General features: G+C 27.9%; 1 protein-coding gene and 1 pseudogene across 3 annotated transcripts; one reads left to right on the top strand and one right to left on the bottom strand.

Annotated features, from left to right (window-relative positions):
• Positions 1–2,486: 2,486 nt before the first annotated feature.
• Positions 2,487–19,476, bottom strand: LOC145183986 (lethal(2) giant larvae protein homolog 1-like). 3 transcript variants are annotated; one of them, XM_090092050.1, is made up of 19 exons: positions 19,330–19,476; positions 15,243–15,339; positions 14,731–14,906; positions 12,861–12,958; positions 12,208–12,292; positions 11,234–11,496; positions 11,002–11,077; positions 9,488–9,969; positions 7,937–8,084; positions 7,706–7,773; positions 5,404–5,719; positions 5,120–5,295; positions 4,889–4,977; positions 4,531–4,779; positions 4,057–4,446; positions 3,795–3,921; positions 3,585–3,680; positions 3,350–3,447; positions 2,487–3,196 (listed from the first exon to the last, which is right to left on the bottom strand). In XM_090092050.1, exons 3-19 carry the CDS (start codon positions 14,737–14,739, stop codon positions 3,180–3,182), a joined length of 2,787 nt encoding a protein of 928 aa, XP_089948176.1. In that variant the 5' UTR covers positions 14,740–14,906; positions 15,243–15,339; positions 19,330–19,476; the 3' UTR covers positions 2,487–3,179. The 3 variants fall into 3 exon arrangements, with proteins under 3 accessions (XP_089948176.1, XP_089948177.1, XP_089948175.1); XM_090092051.1 differs by lacking the exons at positions 14,731–14,906; positions 15,243–15,339; positions 19,330–19,476 and adding an exon at positions 13,980–14,215; XM_090092049.1 differs by lacking the exons at positions 14,731–14,906; positions 15,243–15,339; positions 19,330–19,476 and adding an exon at positions 13,866–14,104.
• On the top strand, positions 19,412–20,295 carry LOC149885639 (uncharacterized; annotated as a pseudogene).
• The last annotated feature ends 4 nt before the right edge of the window (positions 20,296–20,299 follow it).

Raw genomic sequence — 20,299 nt, 5'->3', positions numbered from 1 at the left:
CAACCGCTGCAATCTAAATAAATTTGTGTTTTGTTTCTTATTTCGAACTCGTTTTTGAATTTTGAAAAAATGGATAACAGTTATGAAGAAAATGGAACGGAAATCAGCTTTAAAATTTTGGCGACTAATTTTTCTTTTTGCAAACTTTTTCCGGTTTGTTCATTTAACTATTATTTAAATAATATATATTATATATTAATATAATTAATATATATTATTCAATTAAATATTAAATCAATTTATAAAAACATTACACATAAAAATGAATAAATCGGAAAAGCCAATCCAAGGTTATGAATCGTGAACTTACCAAATTCTTAAATAAAAACTCTGGAAAACGAGTTTCTTCAAATGCAGTTAGAACCATTTTACTTTGGAAAAACATTGGCGTTTATAAAGCCGTTAGAAAACCGAAGATAAGCTACAAACTTAAGAGGGCTCATCCTTTTCAAATTTTTTTCGACAATTTCGTCAAGTTCAGATACCTTTGGGGGTATTTATCGGAAATGATATTATAATAGTACAAGAAAAAAAAACATTTTCATATTGAAAAATAATCAGCTGTTTCCATGGATTATTATTCAAAATGACGAACGTTGAAAACTGTTGAAATTTAAAAGGTTAGTTTTCTTAGATTGTTCAGTTATCTTTTTATGAAACATTCCAGCATAATTATACATAATTATGAAACATTCCAACATAATTATAGCATTATTTAGTAACACTAAATCCATACAAATATTGTTTGAAAAAGAACTCTGTTTATATTCTTAAAATAACAAAAGTTTGTTCTTATGTAGTTATAACTAAAATTGAAATTTATTGTCAGTAATGCATACTGCAAATAATTTCAATCAATCTTTTCGTCCTCTAATTTTGCGGCGACAAAGATCATTTGATATTTCGGTTTGTATTAATTGAAATTTTTATCATTTTTTTAATTTTATCAACTTTGTTATATTGAAATTAAGTGTAAAAAATCTGCAACCATATTTAGTCTCTCATACCAACTAATTACACCTTTAGCTTTAATGTTAAAGCTAGAAACTGCATCATACATACCTAATGAAAATTGTTGCAAACCTACAAACGTCATTGGGCAAAAGTTCCGAAATTTTTTTTGAAAATATTAAATCAGAATCAGATTTCACATTAGGTTTTACTCTTAAAACATGAAAAACCAAAACTTTCAAAAGGGGATGAGTCCCCTTAAGGTTGTGTAAGGAGAAATTTGTTAGGTCTTTTGAAAAGTAGAAGCAAGTAACTTTTAATGGTGAAAGTAAAAGAAATAAATAGAAAAAGCTATTTTTTGTATGACTATACTTATATAAAATTCTCTTATAAAGTAAAACTAGTTCTTTTTAGCCTTTACGCAGACCTTTAAAAGTTATAGCAATTATCAAACATATATTGGAAAATTGACTACTGCTTTCTTCAGAGATTGTTGTCAATTGTCGAAATTTTTTAGATAATTTCAAGCTAGATCACTTCTTACTCGAAAGATATTTCTAACAGGTCAAGACATCTATTATTAATATCAATAGAATACATAATTCAACTGATGGAGATCACCTATTTAATTCTATAGTTCATATTAGTAAATCCTTCCGACAATCACAAAAGACCTGCTCATATTTTTTCTTATCCCACTTTTCTTATATGAATTTTTTTTGAAAAAAAAATTTTGTGAAGAATTGTGTCTTTAAATCAACCAGATGATACTAATCGTTCCTTCAATTTCATTAACTCTCTAATCAATAGTTAGATTCTAAACATGGAAGACACTGAGCATCCTCGAAGTTTCTAACTTATTAAACTTTGTTGAAAAAATCATTGACAACAATTCAGTGACAGTTTTCAGACAAAACAGATTCATCAACTGATAAACATTCTCGAAGCAAAAGGAACGATGAATTAAATGGATTAAAAACAAAAGATGGATTAATTGATGCTTTGCTGCATCAAATGTTGTTTTTTTTTATGCTGATGAATCATATATTGTTAGAACTGTTCATATATTATTACGCATTGTAACATACCCTTCAAAGAAAATGCGACTTCAACCAATCCATACACGTCTTGGTATAAATCAAATTAACTTTCTAACAACTATTTTCTTGCCATTCATTTATTCTAAATGAATACCAACAGCATTTTTATCAAACTTCAAATTTTGAGGGAAAAGAGGTCTTAAGCTACAATGTCGGTATAGTTTAAGACCTCTGTATTTTTCTAATATTACAATGTATTACAAATACTTCCATATCTTTAGCCTCGACCAGACCTCAGAAGAGGCTGAAAAAAGAGCATTCCTCTATTCATTTCCTCTAAGAGTCTTTTTATTCATATTATTCATTTTTGAATTGGAAATTGATTTTAAAAATACGCAATCTTTAATTGGGGTAATTTCTTTACTGAAAACCAGCTTTATTTTATTCGTTCGTAACAAACTTATTTTGATAAAGAAAAATACAAATCGAGGGTAAGATATATTAAAATTGCATATTATTATTGTAGATATTGTTTTACTCTTTATAAATAAAGAAATGTACTAATACAAAATATATCTTATGTTTCAAAATGAACAACATTCAATTTTATAGACATGTTACATTTTTTGAAGCATTTTAAATTTGAAGAGCTAGATTAAAAACAAAATGTCAATGCAGCGTTTTCGTTGCATTTAAAAAAAAAAATGTTAAAAACCGTCCACCGAAAAAAATTCTTTAAAAAAACAAAAAAAACTTTCAACGTTTTAAAAACATATTTACACTTAGAAATAAAATATCCACAAAATAAAAGCTACACTCAATAAATTCATCGAAATATATCTCAGACATAAAAATACGAACTATTCAATATATATTAGACGAGATAGATTAGCAATTTAAATTTCACGAGTTTATTGCAATTTCAAGAGCATTTAAAAAGAAAAATTCAACAAAGATGAAAACCATTATAAAAGTTGTCATTGATACAAATATTATAACAAATAAAAATCAGGATTGGATTTAAAAATTAAAAAAATGGGAGGGAAAATGTTATAAAGAAAAAAAGTTAAAACGTTTCCTAGCAACAGAATGCTCCAGCAGAATGTTCCATCAAATTATTACAAAACAATTAAACCACTGCTCGTATTGACTAAGTTAATTTTATTGGGTTTTGCTCTTCGGACTTCATCAACTTTTTCTGCTGCCTAAAACATAAATTTTGCATAAATTTTTCAATCTTCCCGCGCAGTTCATAACATGAATTGCTTTTAAGGTTGATTAAGTTCAGTTTTGATGTAAATTACTTTAACTCAAAACTTTACTAACTAAATTCCAATTATGTCACAATAATACAGAACCTGCTGATCTTGGAGATGTAAGAGATGGTTGCTTTTCTTTCTTGTGTTGATTGGGGCGTACTCCATCGGCTAATTTTATCATTGCAACACCCTTGTTTCTGAAATGATAATTGTTTTTTCAAATTACCAAACAAGATTCAAATTAACAAACAGGATGAATTATCGTCATTACCATCACCAGACTTATCTTCATTATCTTAATCATCATAACTATTATCGTAAGAGTAAAACTTACGTTGAATTTGCCACAAGACTTATTCTTTGTAATTCTGAAGGAGATTTCAAAAAAAAGCCTTCACCGTAGTACGTAAACAATAACGATGAAATAGCACTAAAAAAAAACAGGTCATACTTTGATTTTACCTTTAAGAAAAAACTTAAAGTATTAGGTAAATATTAGTAAAGACTTTTGTTGAAGAAATCAAAGATTATGTCTTCGACAAACCTTATATCTTCCTTTTTCATGGCTTTAGCTTTTATTTGTTGTTTCAACTGAGGCACACTATAAACAGTGACATCACCTTGATTGGTTGAACAAAGCAGACAGTGATGGATGATTTCTTCAGATTGTTCTAAGTTCAAAGCAAGAACTTTGAAACTAATAAGTCATTTATTTGATGCATTTGGACCTTAATAGTTTTGATAGTAAACTAATCAATACATTTTATGTTCATTCTTAACCACAACTGAAACAAAAAATTTTTCACCTGATACTCCTTTTACTTCAACTAGTCCCAGTTTTCTGACTCTTGACCCATCAACAGCTGTAATTTTTTCCTTGTTTTTAGGCCGTAATCCAGGTAAAGAAAAGACTTTAATTTGTTCCTCAGATGAAATAACAACTGAATGACCACCACTCATATCAACAGGTGCCATGCGACCAGCATCTGATTCAGCAGATGATAATAAAGGAACACCATTCTTGTCAATAACAAAAATATTCATAACTGGAGCATGATGTTTCAGTTTTAATTCTTTGCCTACTTCTGCTTTTATAGCGGTATGAGTACGTTGAGACTTTTCAGGAACTGATATTGAATAAACATATATATAACCTGCATTTGTACCTGCCCATAATGTTAGACTATGATGTGCTCCTGTAATAAAAAAGATGTACATTATAAATTTTCTAAAAAAGCTAAAACTTATTTAACATTTAAATCAAAAGAACTTATATTTACCATCGCCTAGGAATGTATCACCGAAATATAAACACCTGACCATACTTAAGACAGCCTCATCAACCCGATTTTCATCTACTAATCTTGATTGAGGAGCAACTTCATAACTTTTTAATGGTGAAGTAGGTTCCCCCTTATTTTCTTTTTTTTTATGCAAACTACGCCTGCTTTTTAATCTTCTAAAAGAATCACGCAATGACTTCGCTAATGTGCGTTTCCTTTGGATTCCAGCACCTGTGTTTGCCAGATCTAAAACAAAAGTTAAAAGTAAAAATATAGTTGAAAAAAAAAAAAGATATAAAATATAAGTTGAAACATATTAAACATTAAAATCACAATTTTTAAAAAAAATTAAAACCTGTAGGATTGACAGTACATTTCACCATGACCACACTGTCAGTAATCATATCAAAAACCAACAAACCATGGCAAGTTCCAACAGCAACTCTGAAATTAAAGTTAATGATCTTGATTAAAATCAAATAATCTCTGATATCTGAATCTGTTTTGAATATCTGTTAACACGCAACAAAATAATATTATTTTTTAAATTATAGAAAAGTGAACATATTTAAAAAATTTAACATACAATCCAGAAGATGTATCCATTGCAACTGAGGTGATTGGGGCAGCAGGTTTTAACTGGATAACTTTCTTTGGAACTGGTCCAAAATTTGTATTAACTGCATTTGAACTCATGGAAAGAGGTCCTAAACCCTTCCACTCAAAACCTTCTAAACTTTGAATAATAGAGATATCATCCATCTGAAACATAAAAATATAAAAAACCTTTACATAATTTTATTTGAAAAATGCTTTTTAATTGATAGCTGTAATGAATAATTTATATCAATAAACAGCAACATATCTTACCTTTCCCCATTGAGAAGGATTGGGAGTTTCAGTATGTTTTAAATCATAAATTATGAACTGACCCCCACTCCCACCAACCAGTAATAGATTTGACACTGGACAAAGAAGCAATTTTTGAATAACAAGACGAGGATCATCTAAGAATGGATCAAAACTTCCAACTTTTTTAAAAGGTGGCCATTCCTCTTCCCCATCTGTAACTGGTAATTCACCATCAACTTCATCATTGTGAAAAAGTTTTGCAGTAGATATTGTGTAAATAAGATTAAAAAGCAGACCAGAAACATTCCAGAACTTTATTGTGCCATCTTCATGTCTAAAATAAAAAGTATCAAATACAACTTTAAGCATTGTCATCAAAATGTTACAGCTGAATTTGTTGCTTAAAAGACTTAAAAAAAAAAACAAAAAAAAAAAAAGTTTTAGTCCAAATGGGGCTGCATAGGAACAACTATGGGAATGGTCTATAAAAATTAATGCAAATAACAATTTAAAATTAGTATTAAAATACATGTTTTAAGTTAAAATAAAAAATTTGCTAATTAAAAATATTTAAAAAATGACAGGGTTGGATAATGGTATCCTAGAAAATATATACACAGATGATGGCATTCAAAATGATATTGATGTGGTAATGACAATACTAACAAACATTAATTTCAAACTTATAAAACTTTTTGTTTTTATTTGCTATTAATAGCACAACACAAGAGAAAAAAATATCCCCAAAAATACTTGACTCAATAGGGATTTTATCATAAGCTTATGCCTATTTACCCATGGTTCATGCAATATCAATCGGGATATTATTAGAGTAGAATGTTCAGAGGAAAGCCTCAACACATTTCTCAAATACCATTTTGACATTGAGCATATTTTATGATAAAGCACTATCTACACTATGCTTAAGTAAGAATGTATTCCTAGAATGAAAATAAAACAATAGCAGTATTGTAAGATAACAATCCAATTAGTGTCCAACAGGCAAGAGCAATTGAAATTTTCTTGGGCATTTTGGCTGTCAAAGTGTGAGAAAACAAATTTGTTCCAAAGTCTAAGTAAGCATTAGTCAAATAATTCAATTTTAAGCTAATAGAAATCAATTAATAAAACCTGATGAGAGGTGCAAAGACAAACCTAGTATTATATCCCATAATGTTGCTTTTCATCATTTAAAATTAAATTGCCTATTTGTTTTATGAAATTAGAACTTTACTTTTTTAATTTTCAAGATATTTAATTTTGAATTTTGGTTAAGTACTCATGTAATGGTTATAACCACAGACAGTCTCTCAACCAATATATTTAAATTTTGTTTTAAAAATTATGCATTTAAAAAACTTTAACAGTCAGCAGAAATTTGTTCACTTTATCAAAGGTTATCAAAAAAAATCAAGTTTTAAAACATAATTGCATTGAGTTTGGTAATAACAAATTTTTAGATTTTCCATGAAACATTCAAAGTTATTTTCAAACAAAACATGCTTCCAATGATCTTTAAATGATCTGCTTCCAATTATCTTTAAATGATCTGCTTCCAATTATCTTTAAATGATCTGCTTCCAATGATCTTTAAACTTTTATATGCTCTTGGTAAGTATGTAAGTGATTAAGTTTGTATGTACAAAAGTTTGTATGTGCATAAGTTTGTATGTACATAAGTTTGTATGTACATTAACAAGCAGATTTAAACTGATCCATAAAACCAGAGACAGATAACAATTAGGAGTAAAATATTCATACCACAAAAAAAATTTAGGTTAACTATTTTTAAACTGTAAACTAAAAACATATGAAATGCTATTGAGAAGAGGCTTCAGATCTTCATGTCAAAGTTCAGCTTAAAGTGCTAAAAAATAAAATTTGCTTCAGATGCCCTTACCATTTAATGTTAGAAGGACAATATATTTATTGTACCATTAGAAAAAAACTGCTTAATAATTAATGATTCAATATGAGCGAATTTAAAAAGATTGACATTTGAAAGTAGCATACTTAGTTTTGCAGGATACTACAAGTATAAGTATAACTAATTATTTTTAGAAGACTCTCAGTTAATTTGCTCTGCTGAAAACTGTAAAAACTAGTCTACTATTTTCCAGGATTCTAAATAACAAATACAACTGTGTAATTAAGTAGGCTATAGCACTAGTAAAAAAAAAGTCATATATTTTAAACATTGCTGCTTAAAAGAAGTACACACAGAGAAGGAATTTCCCAAAACTCATGAACCAAAAGCTTAATCAAGAGAACTGTTAAAGCTAAGAAGCTTAAAAAACACCTCAGTAATAAATTAACTTACCCTGTTAACATCAGATCATTTCTTTTTTTATCAATATTGGAACACTTGCCACCAACCACTGGCCATTTCTGCAAACAAATGATAATAACAATAAATATGCTATCCAACATCATAATAAAATTTAATGGAATCATTTTTGAATATTAAGAAGATAAACACATTTCTGAATGCATCAGTAAGGAAAATTCATTTCTGAACACCTATTAACAGATCAAGAAAATTTAAGCTTACCTTTTCAGAAATACAGCCAGTAGATTGATTTTTTCCAGCCTGAACAATGAAGTCCCATAAAGGAGTAGGACAGTTTGTCACATGCGCTGAGGCTGTTATGTTTGAAGAATGAATGCAGGCTAAGTAAGGTTTTGAATAAACAGGATAACTAAAATTTAAAAATCACCACAATTATATTAAAGGCTTTTTGTATCATCTTTAGGTGAACAATAATAATAACATGGCTAAAATTGGTCTATTAATGCCTTTTTTTGTTTGTTTAAACTTGTAAGCTAGTCAACATTATTTAAAGTTATTTAGTTCGTCTTCACATTCTGACATTTGATGACAGATTTTTAAAAGCAAATGTAAAATTTTAAGACTCACAAAAAAAAGTATTGCCTTCAATTTATATCCTGATATTACAATATATAAAACTTAAAAACATAAAAGAAATATACAAATATCTAAAGCTATTTGTTATTTATTCTGAATTTTATAGTATTCCAGTGTCATTTTAAATCTAATAACAGTATTGCTCTACCACATCAAGCTTGGCCTGGAATACCCTTAAACTATTGTTACTTAATAGTCTGCAAAAATGTTTTCCCCCTGTTTTATCTTATAACTGACTTTTCAATTGTATATTTATGGACAACATATGTCAGAAAATGTTTTAGTTAATATCCAGAGCTGCAGGAAAATGAAATCCTCTATGCTTGTTTGTTATAATGTTATGAAGTTTGCATCTGCTAAATTTCTAGAATACTTAATAAAAAGTATTTTTGATTTTATTCATAACTTGCTTTTTTTTTTCTATGATTAAAAAGTTTTAGATTATATAGAAGTGACTTAAAATCCAAGAAAACTTAAAACTGATTTTAAATTTTGTTGTTGCTCTTGTGTTAAAAAATTGAGACAGTGGACCAATGGAAACAAAAGAGTTTGGTAAGGAGAGGCAGAAAAATCACTTAGACAATTGCTTCTCTTGTACTCTGGATTAGCAGTAATGCATCTTTTTTCTGGATTAGCAATAATGCTAAGTCAGTATCCTAACCTAGTATCTGCCTGAACCTTCCCCTCATATATATGAGTCAAGTAATTCACTATTCTAGACAGTGGATACAATATCAATCATCAATCATACTTTCTATATCAGAAAATCTTTAGAGAAGCAAACAGAATATTGTTTAAGAAAATAGCAACTTTTCAAATGTTTTGAAACCCAGTGTATTCAATATACTACAAATAATGTTGATGTGTGAACTACAGTTCTGTTTTGTTCACTGTTTTTAGGTTTGATTATCGTGAGTTGTAAATTTTAATTTGTTTAATGTTACAAATTTTCAACTCAGGGGTAGCAAAAGAAATATCATTTAGGCACAAGTATAAAAAAGGAAAAAGAAAACAAAATAGAAACAGGATAAAATATACAAAAGGAAATAACATTTTTGAAATTATTCCAAATTTAGGAGAAACAACTCTCAGTTTTGATTTAACAGAAAAAAAGTTAAACATGTCCTCCTGAATATTTAAAATAATTTATTTACTATAATATTTACTATAAAGCACCTTTTGTCTGATTTTTGAATGTCAATAAATACCACTTCCTCTTCACATAAAACAATAAGTATTAATGGATTGCTATATTCATCCAATATTGTAAAGAAATCGATAAGCTTTGAAGTAAAGTCAAAAACAACTTGAATACTTTTATTTTCATATAACGAAACACAATGCTTATCACCATAACTGGCTCGAGGAAGGCCGCCAGAAAAAACTATAATTTGGTCATGCCATTCAACTTTACGGATTGCTTTACATGGAAAAGGTCCAAAAGGTGTTGAAGTCTCTTGCAATATGACCCCACCATCTTCTCTTGACAAATCCCATAATGAAAGACTTCCGTATTCATGAGCACTAACAAATTGATTAACACTTCCGTGGTTCCAAGATATGCACTCCACATCTTGAGTAGCAGCAAAATTTTCTTCAACAATATTTTTATCTAAGTTCCAAAGTACAATAGTTCCTTTCTTGTAGCCAATTAACAACTAAAAAAAGAAGTTTTACATAATGTTTTTAAAAATCTTAAATATTAATCCATTACATCTATTACTTTTACATTTATACTAAATACTATGACATGGATAAAAAATTGAGTTTGAATCTTCACCTAATTACCTCTTTCATTAAAGAAGTGTTAGGGTAAAGAATGAAACTCACCAAAAATCATTTACAAATTAATTTTGTAACTATAATCCTATTCTTATATATCTTACGATTTTTTTTATCCTAGTATCCTCTCACTTGCCTTTCTCATCTATTCTGAATACTTTTTAATCTATGTAAAACATACAGTTTAGCTTTTTTTCTTGTTAATGCATTCTAGTGATAACAACCCACTTTAATTTTTTTAAAAGTGTGAGTTCATTATTTTTCATAAATTACTTTTAAAAAAAATTTTTAATTTTAAGTAGTGAATAAAAATTTTTTTGCATCTTTTACTTTTTTTGCTACCTGAAATTTCTGTGTTTACATATTGCAACTACTTCATTTTTTTCCATTTTATGATTACAATACAATTTCCCAATTACAAGCCTACAACTTAAAGATTTCCATAGATTTTCAACTGAAAAGCTTCACATTTAATAATCTGAAGCAACATATTATCTTAAGCCTCTTTTAAAAGAAAAGTGTGTACTAATGGTTTAGATGGCAATATAGCATTGTGAATTAGAAGTTTAAACCTGTAGTTAAAGATTCAATTAGCTTATTATGTTCCTTTTTTGTGATGAAATGTTAAATGAACCACAAATACAGCAGAAAATATTACATATTTTAACATGATTGAGCCATTACACAGCTCAGCATGCAAAAGATATTTTAAGCGGAAAACATTTACAGTAAGTTTAGTATATTATCTATAAAACAAATTCCCCAAAAAAAATAGTCAGTCTTATCTCAGAAACTAGGTGTGCTGGATAAAAAATAAAGCCATATTTGAAATTAGTGTTCAAAATACTACTTAATTTGTTTGTTTTTTTTTTAACCAAGAAAAATTGAAAAAACATTTAAAAAGCTACCTTTTCAGGATTAGAAGGATGCTCTTTTAATGCTTCAACAGATCCACCATTGGCTTTAGAACTCTCATCTGATAAACTAAACAGAATAATTTCTAATTTTAAACTTAAAATTACTCAAATGAAATATAATTGTATTAAATATTTAATAACTTTTATTTGATTTCCTAACTAAGAGCAAAGTTTACCACTATTATATTCATTTAAAAAATTAACATTTTCTAAAAATATTTACCTATCCATCACAACATCTTGATATATAACATGCTCCCGAAGTTCGAAAGAACTTAAATCTAGGACATATATATGTCCACCTTCAGTGCCAATATATAGACAGTCTCGTGCCATTGACAAACAGCATACAGAGACTTTTTTTAAACGCCCTTCTATCATGCAAGCTTTTACTTCTTCAAGGATTGACTGTTCCCCTAAGGTATTGATTTCCCAGAGATGAAGAGAATTTGTCTCTCCATTATCGCATACACTTACAATACGACCCTAAAAACATTTAGAGCATCAGAGTTTTAATAAAGATATAGGCTTTCCAACAATGATGCTGATACTTTACCCTAATTGTCTTATCACATTTAAAAAAACCATTAAAATGTTTTTTAACTAAAACTTAAAAACAAGGATTTTAATACATATATAAAGACATGCATTTAAAATGTGCGCACTTGAAATACAAAAGATCTGCTAAGGCTTGATAATTTAAATAACTTCAGAGTTGCCTAATAGCAGTCTAGCATCTTCAAAAACAACTCAAGTTGCAAAGTCCTCTTAAAAGATGCATGCTAATTTTATTAAGTTACTAAGAGTGCAGAATTTCAAATTATACACTGGTATTATCCAGACATTGTCGAAACAACAATCCTTATTACTAAACATTATTACTTACATTTTACCATATCTAAAGGATCATATAAATAGTGCTTTAACTAGTAGTATAAACAAAAATTATCCATAGTTAAGCCCATTTTTTAAAAAATAAGTAGGTTATAATCCATGCTTAAAGAGCAAACCTCTCTGTAGGCAAAACAGAAAGAACTTGTTAAACAAAAATCAAATTAAACAATAATTTTCATATCATTACTTTTGAATAATAGAACTGAAATCAATAAAACTCTCATTAGTTTTAGTCACTTGCATTGTCAAAATAAACTTTAAAAAAATTACAACCAATATTACTAAAGTTACAAATGAACTTACTTGTTCCTCAACAAAATATAATTGAATTATACAGGAAGTTGAAGAAGGCTCATTTGCCACCAGTTCAACACAAGAATCGCCAAATCTAAAATATTAAATCACTGGTAAAACTTATACAAAAATAAAATCTTCCAGACTAAATTATCATAATATTAATATTTTATGCAACTCTTTTTATTTCTTTTTAATTACTTATTATTTCAAATTCATTATAACTTTATATAACTGTTACTTTAAATAACTATTTTTTTTAACATAATTTTCTTATAAAAGGGCTAACTTAAAATTGTATAATTACCTTGTTCTCAATATCAACAGCAGTTTTGTGGCAACTTAACAACAGCATCAAAATCTTTTTTAAAAGCATTTATTTTCAAAGAAGGCATTTGATAACAACTTTACAAAACTATTGTGTTAAGGCCATATTCATTTTATTAAATTTTATAATATATATTAGAAACTTAAATGTAACACATATTTTAAATGGTATCATTGAGCATTAAGACTTCCATTAAAAATTAATTTAAAGTAAGCATATCAATAAAAAAAAATTAATTGAGTGATACTTAATTTGAAAATTAGTAATTAAAAAGTATATTTCAAATATCAGTTAAGTAAATTAAAACTAAAGCCACCAATAAAAAAAAACATACACTTTTAGATATCCATTTTGTGTTCCAATAGCCAATAGTTTAAGCTTTGAATCATATGCAATTGCACTTGGTTTATGAGGAAATCCATGCTCACATAGCTATAATAAAAAAATAATGATAACCATAGTAAAAAAAATAGTAGTAATACATAATTATATGAGTATATCATTTTTTTTTATTTTAAAGAGCTATTCTGAAAATTTTTGAAAACATTTTAATATCTGAAATATTCTAATAAATTAATAAGAAAAAAAAAAACTAGAACATCAATTTATTTGCAAATTTTAATGACTGGAACCATTTTCAAGATTGGAACCATACTTAAGTGAGAGTTTCTCAGAGAATTAAAAACAAATCAAACAAAGCATTCAGGATACAGACTAAAAAATTTTATCTTCTGAAACAACACGTTACAAGTGGTATATTTTAAAGATGCAAACTTTGTTTATTAAATGATTGGGTTTTAAGTAGAATTATTATCTTTGAAGTATGAGGGCAAATTTTCATTAACCATTTTTTAAAAGGACGTTTATTTAATTGTGGAGAACATTCAGTTATATATCTTTTAATAAAGACTTTTGGTTATTCAAACCTTGTTTAAAAATAACTGAAACCTAATTAATATTCACTTTAAAATCTTAATAAATTTCTTTACATATATTTTTATAACCCTTTTCCCTAAAAAAAAAAAAAGAAGAAGAAAAGAAAATAAGATCAGAATCATTCATTTTAAGACTAAATGAAATTAAACTAATAATAAGATTCACTTTTTCATCAACAACCATAATCAGAAAATTCACCTAAATGCAATAATATCAGAAGTGATGCATTACAAACAACCCTATCTAACTCTTAAAAGAAAGGATCCAAGCATTAGAAGTCAACATAGACGATCTACGATATTATAACTTTGCTTTGTTTACAAAATACTAACTTGTGCCAAGTAATTATATGAGCTGAACATACATTTGATTAATGAAAATTGACCAATTACTTATATCTCACCTTCGAAAACTTAAATAAATCACTGCCTAGCTTATCTTTTTCTGGCGCCTTTCTCCGGAGATTCTTTAACATGTTTATCTAGTGTAAGAATTTCATTAACATTCAATATTTTACCTAGAATAATAAAACGCCCATCTACCATCTTTGTTTTCGAATGCTTTATCTTCTTACTCTCTCCCGACGGAGTTTACTCTCCTAGAAACCGCGAATCCCACTTGCGGTCACAAAGTTTTTTATTTATCTCCCACTACTTTTGTATAAAATTAATGCGCATAATTGAAATAGCGTTATTTGTAAAAAGGCTTGATGTAAACTGCACTAGCACGTCACATTTCTGTAAAATTGTTACGGAGCAAAAGAAAATTGAAAATTCTGAGCATCTAAAAAGTTTACTTCGAATGAATGTAACGAGGGTTTCAAGTTACTTCAACACATAAAAAAAATCAGCCATTCATATTCATTTGAAAGTAATCAATCGCATTCAACTTAATAAAGAAATATGTAACACAAAACATAGAAAAATGATGGTTTACATCTTTTCATAATCGCTAAAATTGAAAACTTTTCTCGATAACCACCTTAAAGCCGTTATATAAGGTACATTAAACAAAGGAGGTTTTTTTTAAGACTTTTGTCACTTCTCAAAGCTAAAGAAACGGTAAACACGCCAATATGATCCTCATCGTTTGTATCATTTCAATCAAAAAAGAAGTTTTAAGATAGCTTACCACCCCTTACCATCGTCTTATTGACATAGGTAGGTACTGATTAAAAATCTGTTGATAGAAGCTGAAGTGGAAGAATTAGTGTTGTGGTGTTTACATAAAATCTGCATAGTTACTTCAAAATAATTTCCTAATTTTACCTGAACCATGAGTTTTAGCTCTTTGCAAAGTAAACTGTCATCTCGGATTTCTTAGTGTTCTCATTCGCAAAAATTGCGGGAAAACTCATTAATAGCAATTGTCGGCTGTTTTTGATATGTTCTAGATTATATCTTTAGCGTATGGAAGCTCTTCATCTTGACCTTCACCTCTCTTTCTAAATTGCACAGAAGTTAAGACTGACATAAAAAGACCTCAATTCAAACAAACAAATTATACATTTCTATTAGAGCAAAAATAGATTTGTGTTAGCGCAATTTAAAATAAGAGTTCAGAGCTTTCCATTTTTTGTTAGTAAATAGATACTTCATAAATTCTCTCAAAAACACGAGTTTCATATTAAACTATTTTGCTTTTCTTATTTACATAAAAAAAAAAAAAAAAAAAGAATCACGTTGGAATGACAGATATTTTAATCTATTCTTTAGATTTTTACGTAACACGTGGGAAGTTCTGAATTACCGTGAGAGTATCGGTAAATATTTATACAGACCCAACAGGCTGGTGCACAATGCAGTTGACTTTGTTTTCATGGGCTTGTAGAACTTGACGTAATTATTAGATCAGACTTAGATCAAATCCGAATACACCTTTATGATAAAAATCAAAATACATAATTTTTACCATCGAAATTGAAAAAAAAAAATCACGTTGTAAAAAGACTTATAACTATATAAACTTAAAAGCCAATCAGTAACTCTCAATACTACGTCACAAGTCGCGAGGTTACACTCGTTTTGTTCTAATTCCATGTTTTTTCTGAACTGAGAAAATCAAGTTCAAAGCTTGAAAATGGGCTGGAAACTATTTAAAATAAACAATACAAACGTTACAGATTTGTATCAATTTCACTAAGTTTTTACCACAGTTTAAGAGTAATTAGTTTAAATACGTAGTAGGCGTGTGAATTATATCCCCCGATATTTGCAGATAAAACATACTAGTACACTTTTTTTAAAACACAATCTTAATTCGTTCTATCTGCAGTTTTGGTTTAAAAATCATCATATATATATACGAGTATTTTTTATATACGAAGTTAATACAAAAAAAAAATTATGTTTACTAATTTCCAGTTGGTGTTATACAATACATTTTGGCAAAAAAAAAAATAATAATAATATAAATCTTGAAAAAACTGTAGAAATACAATTTTTGTCTGCAAATCTGTCCAAAAAAAATTAAACAGACAAGAGTGGGTATGCATCGTCCACAAGACGTTTTACGGACGTTTTTGTTAGGATGACGTGTGTAATTCGTGCTAAAATGTCCCAGTTCTTTTGTTCAAATCTCAGATTCTAACATATCAAAATCTCATGTAAGGCACTGGATAAGTGGCTATACCGGTTTTGAGGCACACAAAAATATTTGTAATTAATAACGTGCAATGAAAAATTCATGAAAGCTATACACTTTTATTGCATGAAGTTCAACTTTGTGTTATAACACTGAATAATAAAAAATTTCAAAATTTATTGACAAAAGGAGACGGATAAATGTGGTACAAAGTTAGAATTCTATTTACAAATCCACAAAACTGCTTGAATTGCAAAACAATAATTGAGAAAGAAATTTAAATAATAGTAAATCTATTAAATTTAAATATAAGTTATATTTAAGTTTAAATTATAAAAAAGATTAGAGAATGTTAGCAATGAAAAATAAATTTTCTTTTAAATTTTTCATGTTGCTTACATGAATGCTTTCAGTTTAATAAGTAGAGAACCAGAATGAAAACAATCCGTTGAAGAAAACTATTGTTAAGAATTGTTAAATCTTATGAATATCTTTTCTGGAGTAACTTCTAAAAGAGGAATAAATTTAGCATTACCAGAGTAGCACGCCAGATGATTGATCTGATGATAGCCAGATGATTTTCTGAAGTCATTACAACTTCATTATCTACATTTTCAAGGATTGATCAAAACAGACTAAAGATCTACTAAGTGCTTATTTTCTTCACTTATACCTGAAACCCTGGTTTACAGGATTTGAAAAATCAGGTGCTTTTTACAATGATCCTTTTTGTTGAAATTACTAATTAAATATTCAGTTATTGATCCAGGCATCTGTAAAAAAACGTCACAGAAGTCTGCTGGTAACTTGTAGTACTTATCACTGGAACCATAACTAGAATACGTAGTGCAAAAAAACCATAACTAGAACCATAACTAGGGTTTAGCAAACTTATGAACAATACTATAAACTGAGTTTTGCTAAATGCGGCAATTTAACTAAATTTTACAACTCTGTTGCAAATATGAAAATGTAAATTTTAACAGAGACTTTTTTTAAATTTTAGATGGCATAAACATATTTTAATATGTGGTCATATTTCATCATAAATCTAAAATGTTTAAAGTTAAAGATAAAACGTTATTGAGATTTTCTATTTTTTGCACTTATGTTCATATTAAACTGGAAGTGCGATATATATATAAATATATATATATATATATATATATATATATATATATATATATATATATATATATATATATATATATATATATAGTAGCGTACAAAAGTTTATGGACTGCTAACATTTTAGAGCTTTTCCGGTGAACTATTTGACTTTTCACTGAAAATGAATGAAATTTTTAACAATTATTCCTATAATGTGATTACAGAATATAATTTAGTAAAAAAAATGATAACTTGTAACGGAAAGAAGAAATTTTATTGAAAACATAATTGTGCAAAAGTTTATAAACAAATGAAAAAATTCAGTAAAGAGATTATTTCTAATTCCTCCACATTTTTTCATCACAGTACATCAGTATTTTATAGGATAGCCACTAGATTATATTAATTCTTAAGGACAACAAGGTATAGAGTCAAAAAAGTTGATAAGAACCTATGGGGATATTTGCCCAACAATATGAAAGCACCTGGAACAATATTTTTCGGTTTTTCGCCTTTCAATTCACGATCAAAATGTTCCCAAAGATATTCTGATTTATTTAAATCTGAGTTTTGAGAAAGCCAGTCCAAGATAAGAATATTTTTTCAAGTTGAAAAATATTTTTATAGAATTTGCACGGTGCTTTAGATCGTTGTTTTGCTGGAAAATCCAACCACGAGGGATTTTGTCCTTTCTATGTGGCAGCATAACATTCTTGATTATATCTAAATATACATTCTGATCCATTATGCTTTCGATGCGATGAAGTTGATCAATAGAATCACAACTGAAAGATCCCCATACCAATATACTGCCACCACCTAGTTTAACTGTTGAAATTTGATACTTTGGAGCAAATCTTTCACCTTTCGGACTGCTCATGTATTTGATACCATTCTACCAAAGATGCAAAACTTTAATTTGTCACTGAATAAGACTTTTGACCATCTTTTGAAGTCCAATGCAAATGATTTTTTGCAAACCTTTTTTGGGCTCAGCGATTATTTGATAATATTAAAGGTTTCTTGGCAGGTCAATGACCAAACAAACTTTGCTGACGCAGACGACGTTTTGAAATGAAGTTTTGATTTTCTTAATGAGGTACGGAACTATTTACAAACTTTTGCAGGATTATGTTTTCAATAAATTATACTATATAATCACATTATAGTAACAATCTTTGAAAATTTTATTCCTTTTCAGTGAAAAGTCAAAAAGTTATGACGAAAAAACTTAAAAAAGTTAGCGGTTTATGATCTTTTGAACGCTACTGTATATATGTATGTATGTATGTATGTATGTATGTATGTATGTATGTATGTATGTATGTATGTATGTATGTATGTATGTATGTATGTATGTATGTATGTATGTATGTATGTATGTATGTATGTATGTATGTATGTATGTATGTATGTATGTATGTATGTATGTATGTATGTATGTATGTATGTATGTATGTATGTATGTATGTATGTATGTATGTATGTATGTATGTATGTATGTATGTATGTATGTATGTATGTATGTATGTATGTATGTATGTATGTATGTATGTATGTATGTATGTATGTATGTATGTATGTATGTATGTATGTATGTATGTATGTATGTATTTATGTATATATACTCACACACGTACGTACATACACAAATATTTATTGATTTAAAGATCTATTAGTTTATTTAGTTATCCTATTGTGCTGCATCTTTTTATTTAATGATTTTCTAAAGGTAAAATATTAATAACTTTTGAAGAGAAAGGATGTAAAAAACAAGGACTTTTTTTTTTCCCCCGTAAACTTTATTCGAAATCGATTTGGTTTACTTGGGCATCTCTTAACGAGTTTGTAGACTTTTTTTAGTTTATATTTTACTTTATATTTTTTATTCTATATGTTAAGTATTTGTATATTATATATATTAAGGTGGTAGTACACCAATAAAAGTGAAAATTTTTTTTTTTTTACTTTTATAATTTAACTAATATAATCATCGTAGATTTCGAATTTTTATTTGATTTAATTAAATAAAAAAAGCTTCACATGTTAAAACTTGTTTATAATATATCGGTATAAAATATTTTTTATTTTCCCCCTAGCAACGCTTTTGTTTATTCCGTTGTTATGCGCTGCAGAAACAAGTTAAACCATAAAAAAAGCCATGAAATACTTACCTTGTCAACTCTTTTAAGTGCAAAGTTGTAGACTGCAACGACTTCTTGCTAATTAGTTTAGTATGATGACTTTATTGACGTAATTCGCTTGTTGTTTCAAGCTGCATTCAAACTTTATTATTTATGCTATGGTATATCTTTTATCTTTTTAAAATAAAAATAATATGGGTGAATCAAAGAGAAAACAATTATCAAACAGAATATACAATAGTAAAAAAGCTAAATTTCGTGGAAACAGATATACAAAGATTTCTTCTTCAGAAACGAAAACTTTATCTTTTGTTAAATCTGCTACACATTCTGCTTCTTCAAAAAAATTAAATATTGCTGATAGAGATTTTCAAGATTTTCAAAGTACAGATTTTAACTTTGTTATGAACTTTGGTCTGTTGGAAAACGTTATATCGCTACTGAAATGCCCGAATTTATGTGAAGATAATGTTTATTTAATGTTTGATTCCTCCAAAAAGTATGGGTTAAGTATTGGTTTAAAAATATGTTGTAACAGTTGCAATTGGAAAACTGAGTTTTTTTCATCTGCTACATTTTGTAAAAAAATTTAATCAAAAAATAAGAGCCTAGTAAAAGCAAATGTAGTGGACAAAAATCATTTGATATTAACACACGTGTCATTGTGGCTTTTCGTGAAATGGGTAAAGGGTTATCATCATCAGAAAAATTTTGTTAAATAATGAATTTAAAGCCACCTATAAACAAAAAAAACTACAATAAAACTTTTATAAACTGTTAGATGTTTATCAGAGTTTAGTTGACCATAACATGAAAAATCCTGCTAATGAATTAATCCCTGCAGGTGAAACATCAAGAGACATTTTGTGTAGCTTTGATGGTTCATGGCAAAAGCGTGGCTTTACTTCAAATAATGGAGTTGTTTCTGCAATTTCAGTTTAAAGTGGTAAATCTATTGACTTTCAAATAGAAACAAAAACATGTAAATTATGTTAATTGA

This window comes from Hydra viridissima, unplaced genomic scaffold, assembly GCF_058129835.1.
Source record: "Hydra viridissima isolate aposymbiotic clone 2 unplaced genomic scaffold, HvirCarnegie_v1 scaffold_7, whole genome shotgun sequence".
Classification (NCBI taxonomy): Eukaryota; Metazoa; Cnidaria; class Hydrozoa; order Anthoathecata; family Hydridae; genus Hydra; species Hydra viridissima.
Note: the sequence above shows the minus strand (reverse complement) of the source record. Positions and strands in the feature narration are given on the sequence as shown.

Bases quoted from the DNA above. Each gene is read 5' to 3' on its own strand.
- LOC145183986 (XM_090092049.1), bottom strand. From the start codon at position 13,937: ATGTTAAAGAATCTCCGGAGAAAGGCGCCAGAAAAAGATAAGCTAGGC. The intron at 8,085-9,487 runs GTGCTTTATAGT...TTTAAATTTTAG, and splicing joins ATTCAAAAATCAGACAAAAG to TTATCCTGTTTATTCAAAAC. The intron at 3,681-3,794 runs GTTTGTCGAAGA...GTTTTTTTTTAG, and splicing joins ATGAAAAAGGAAGATATAAG to TGCTATTTCATCGTTATTGT.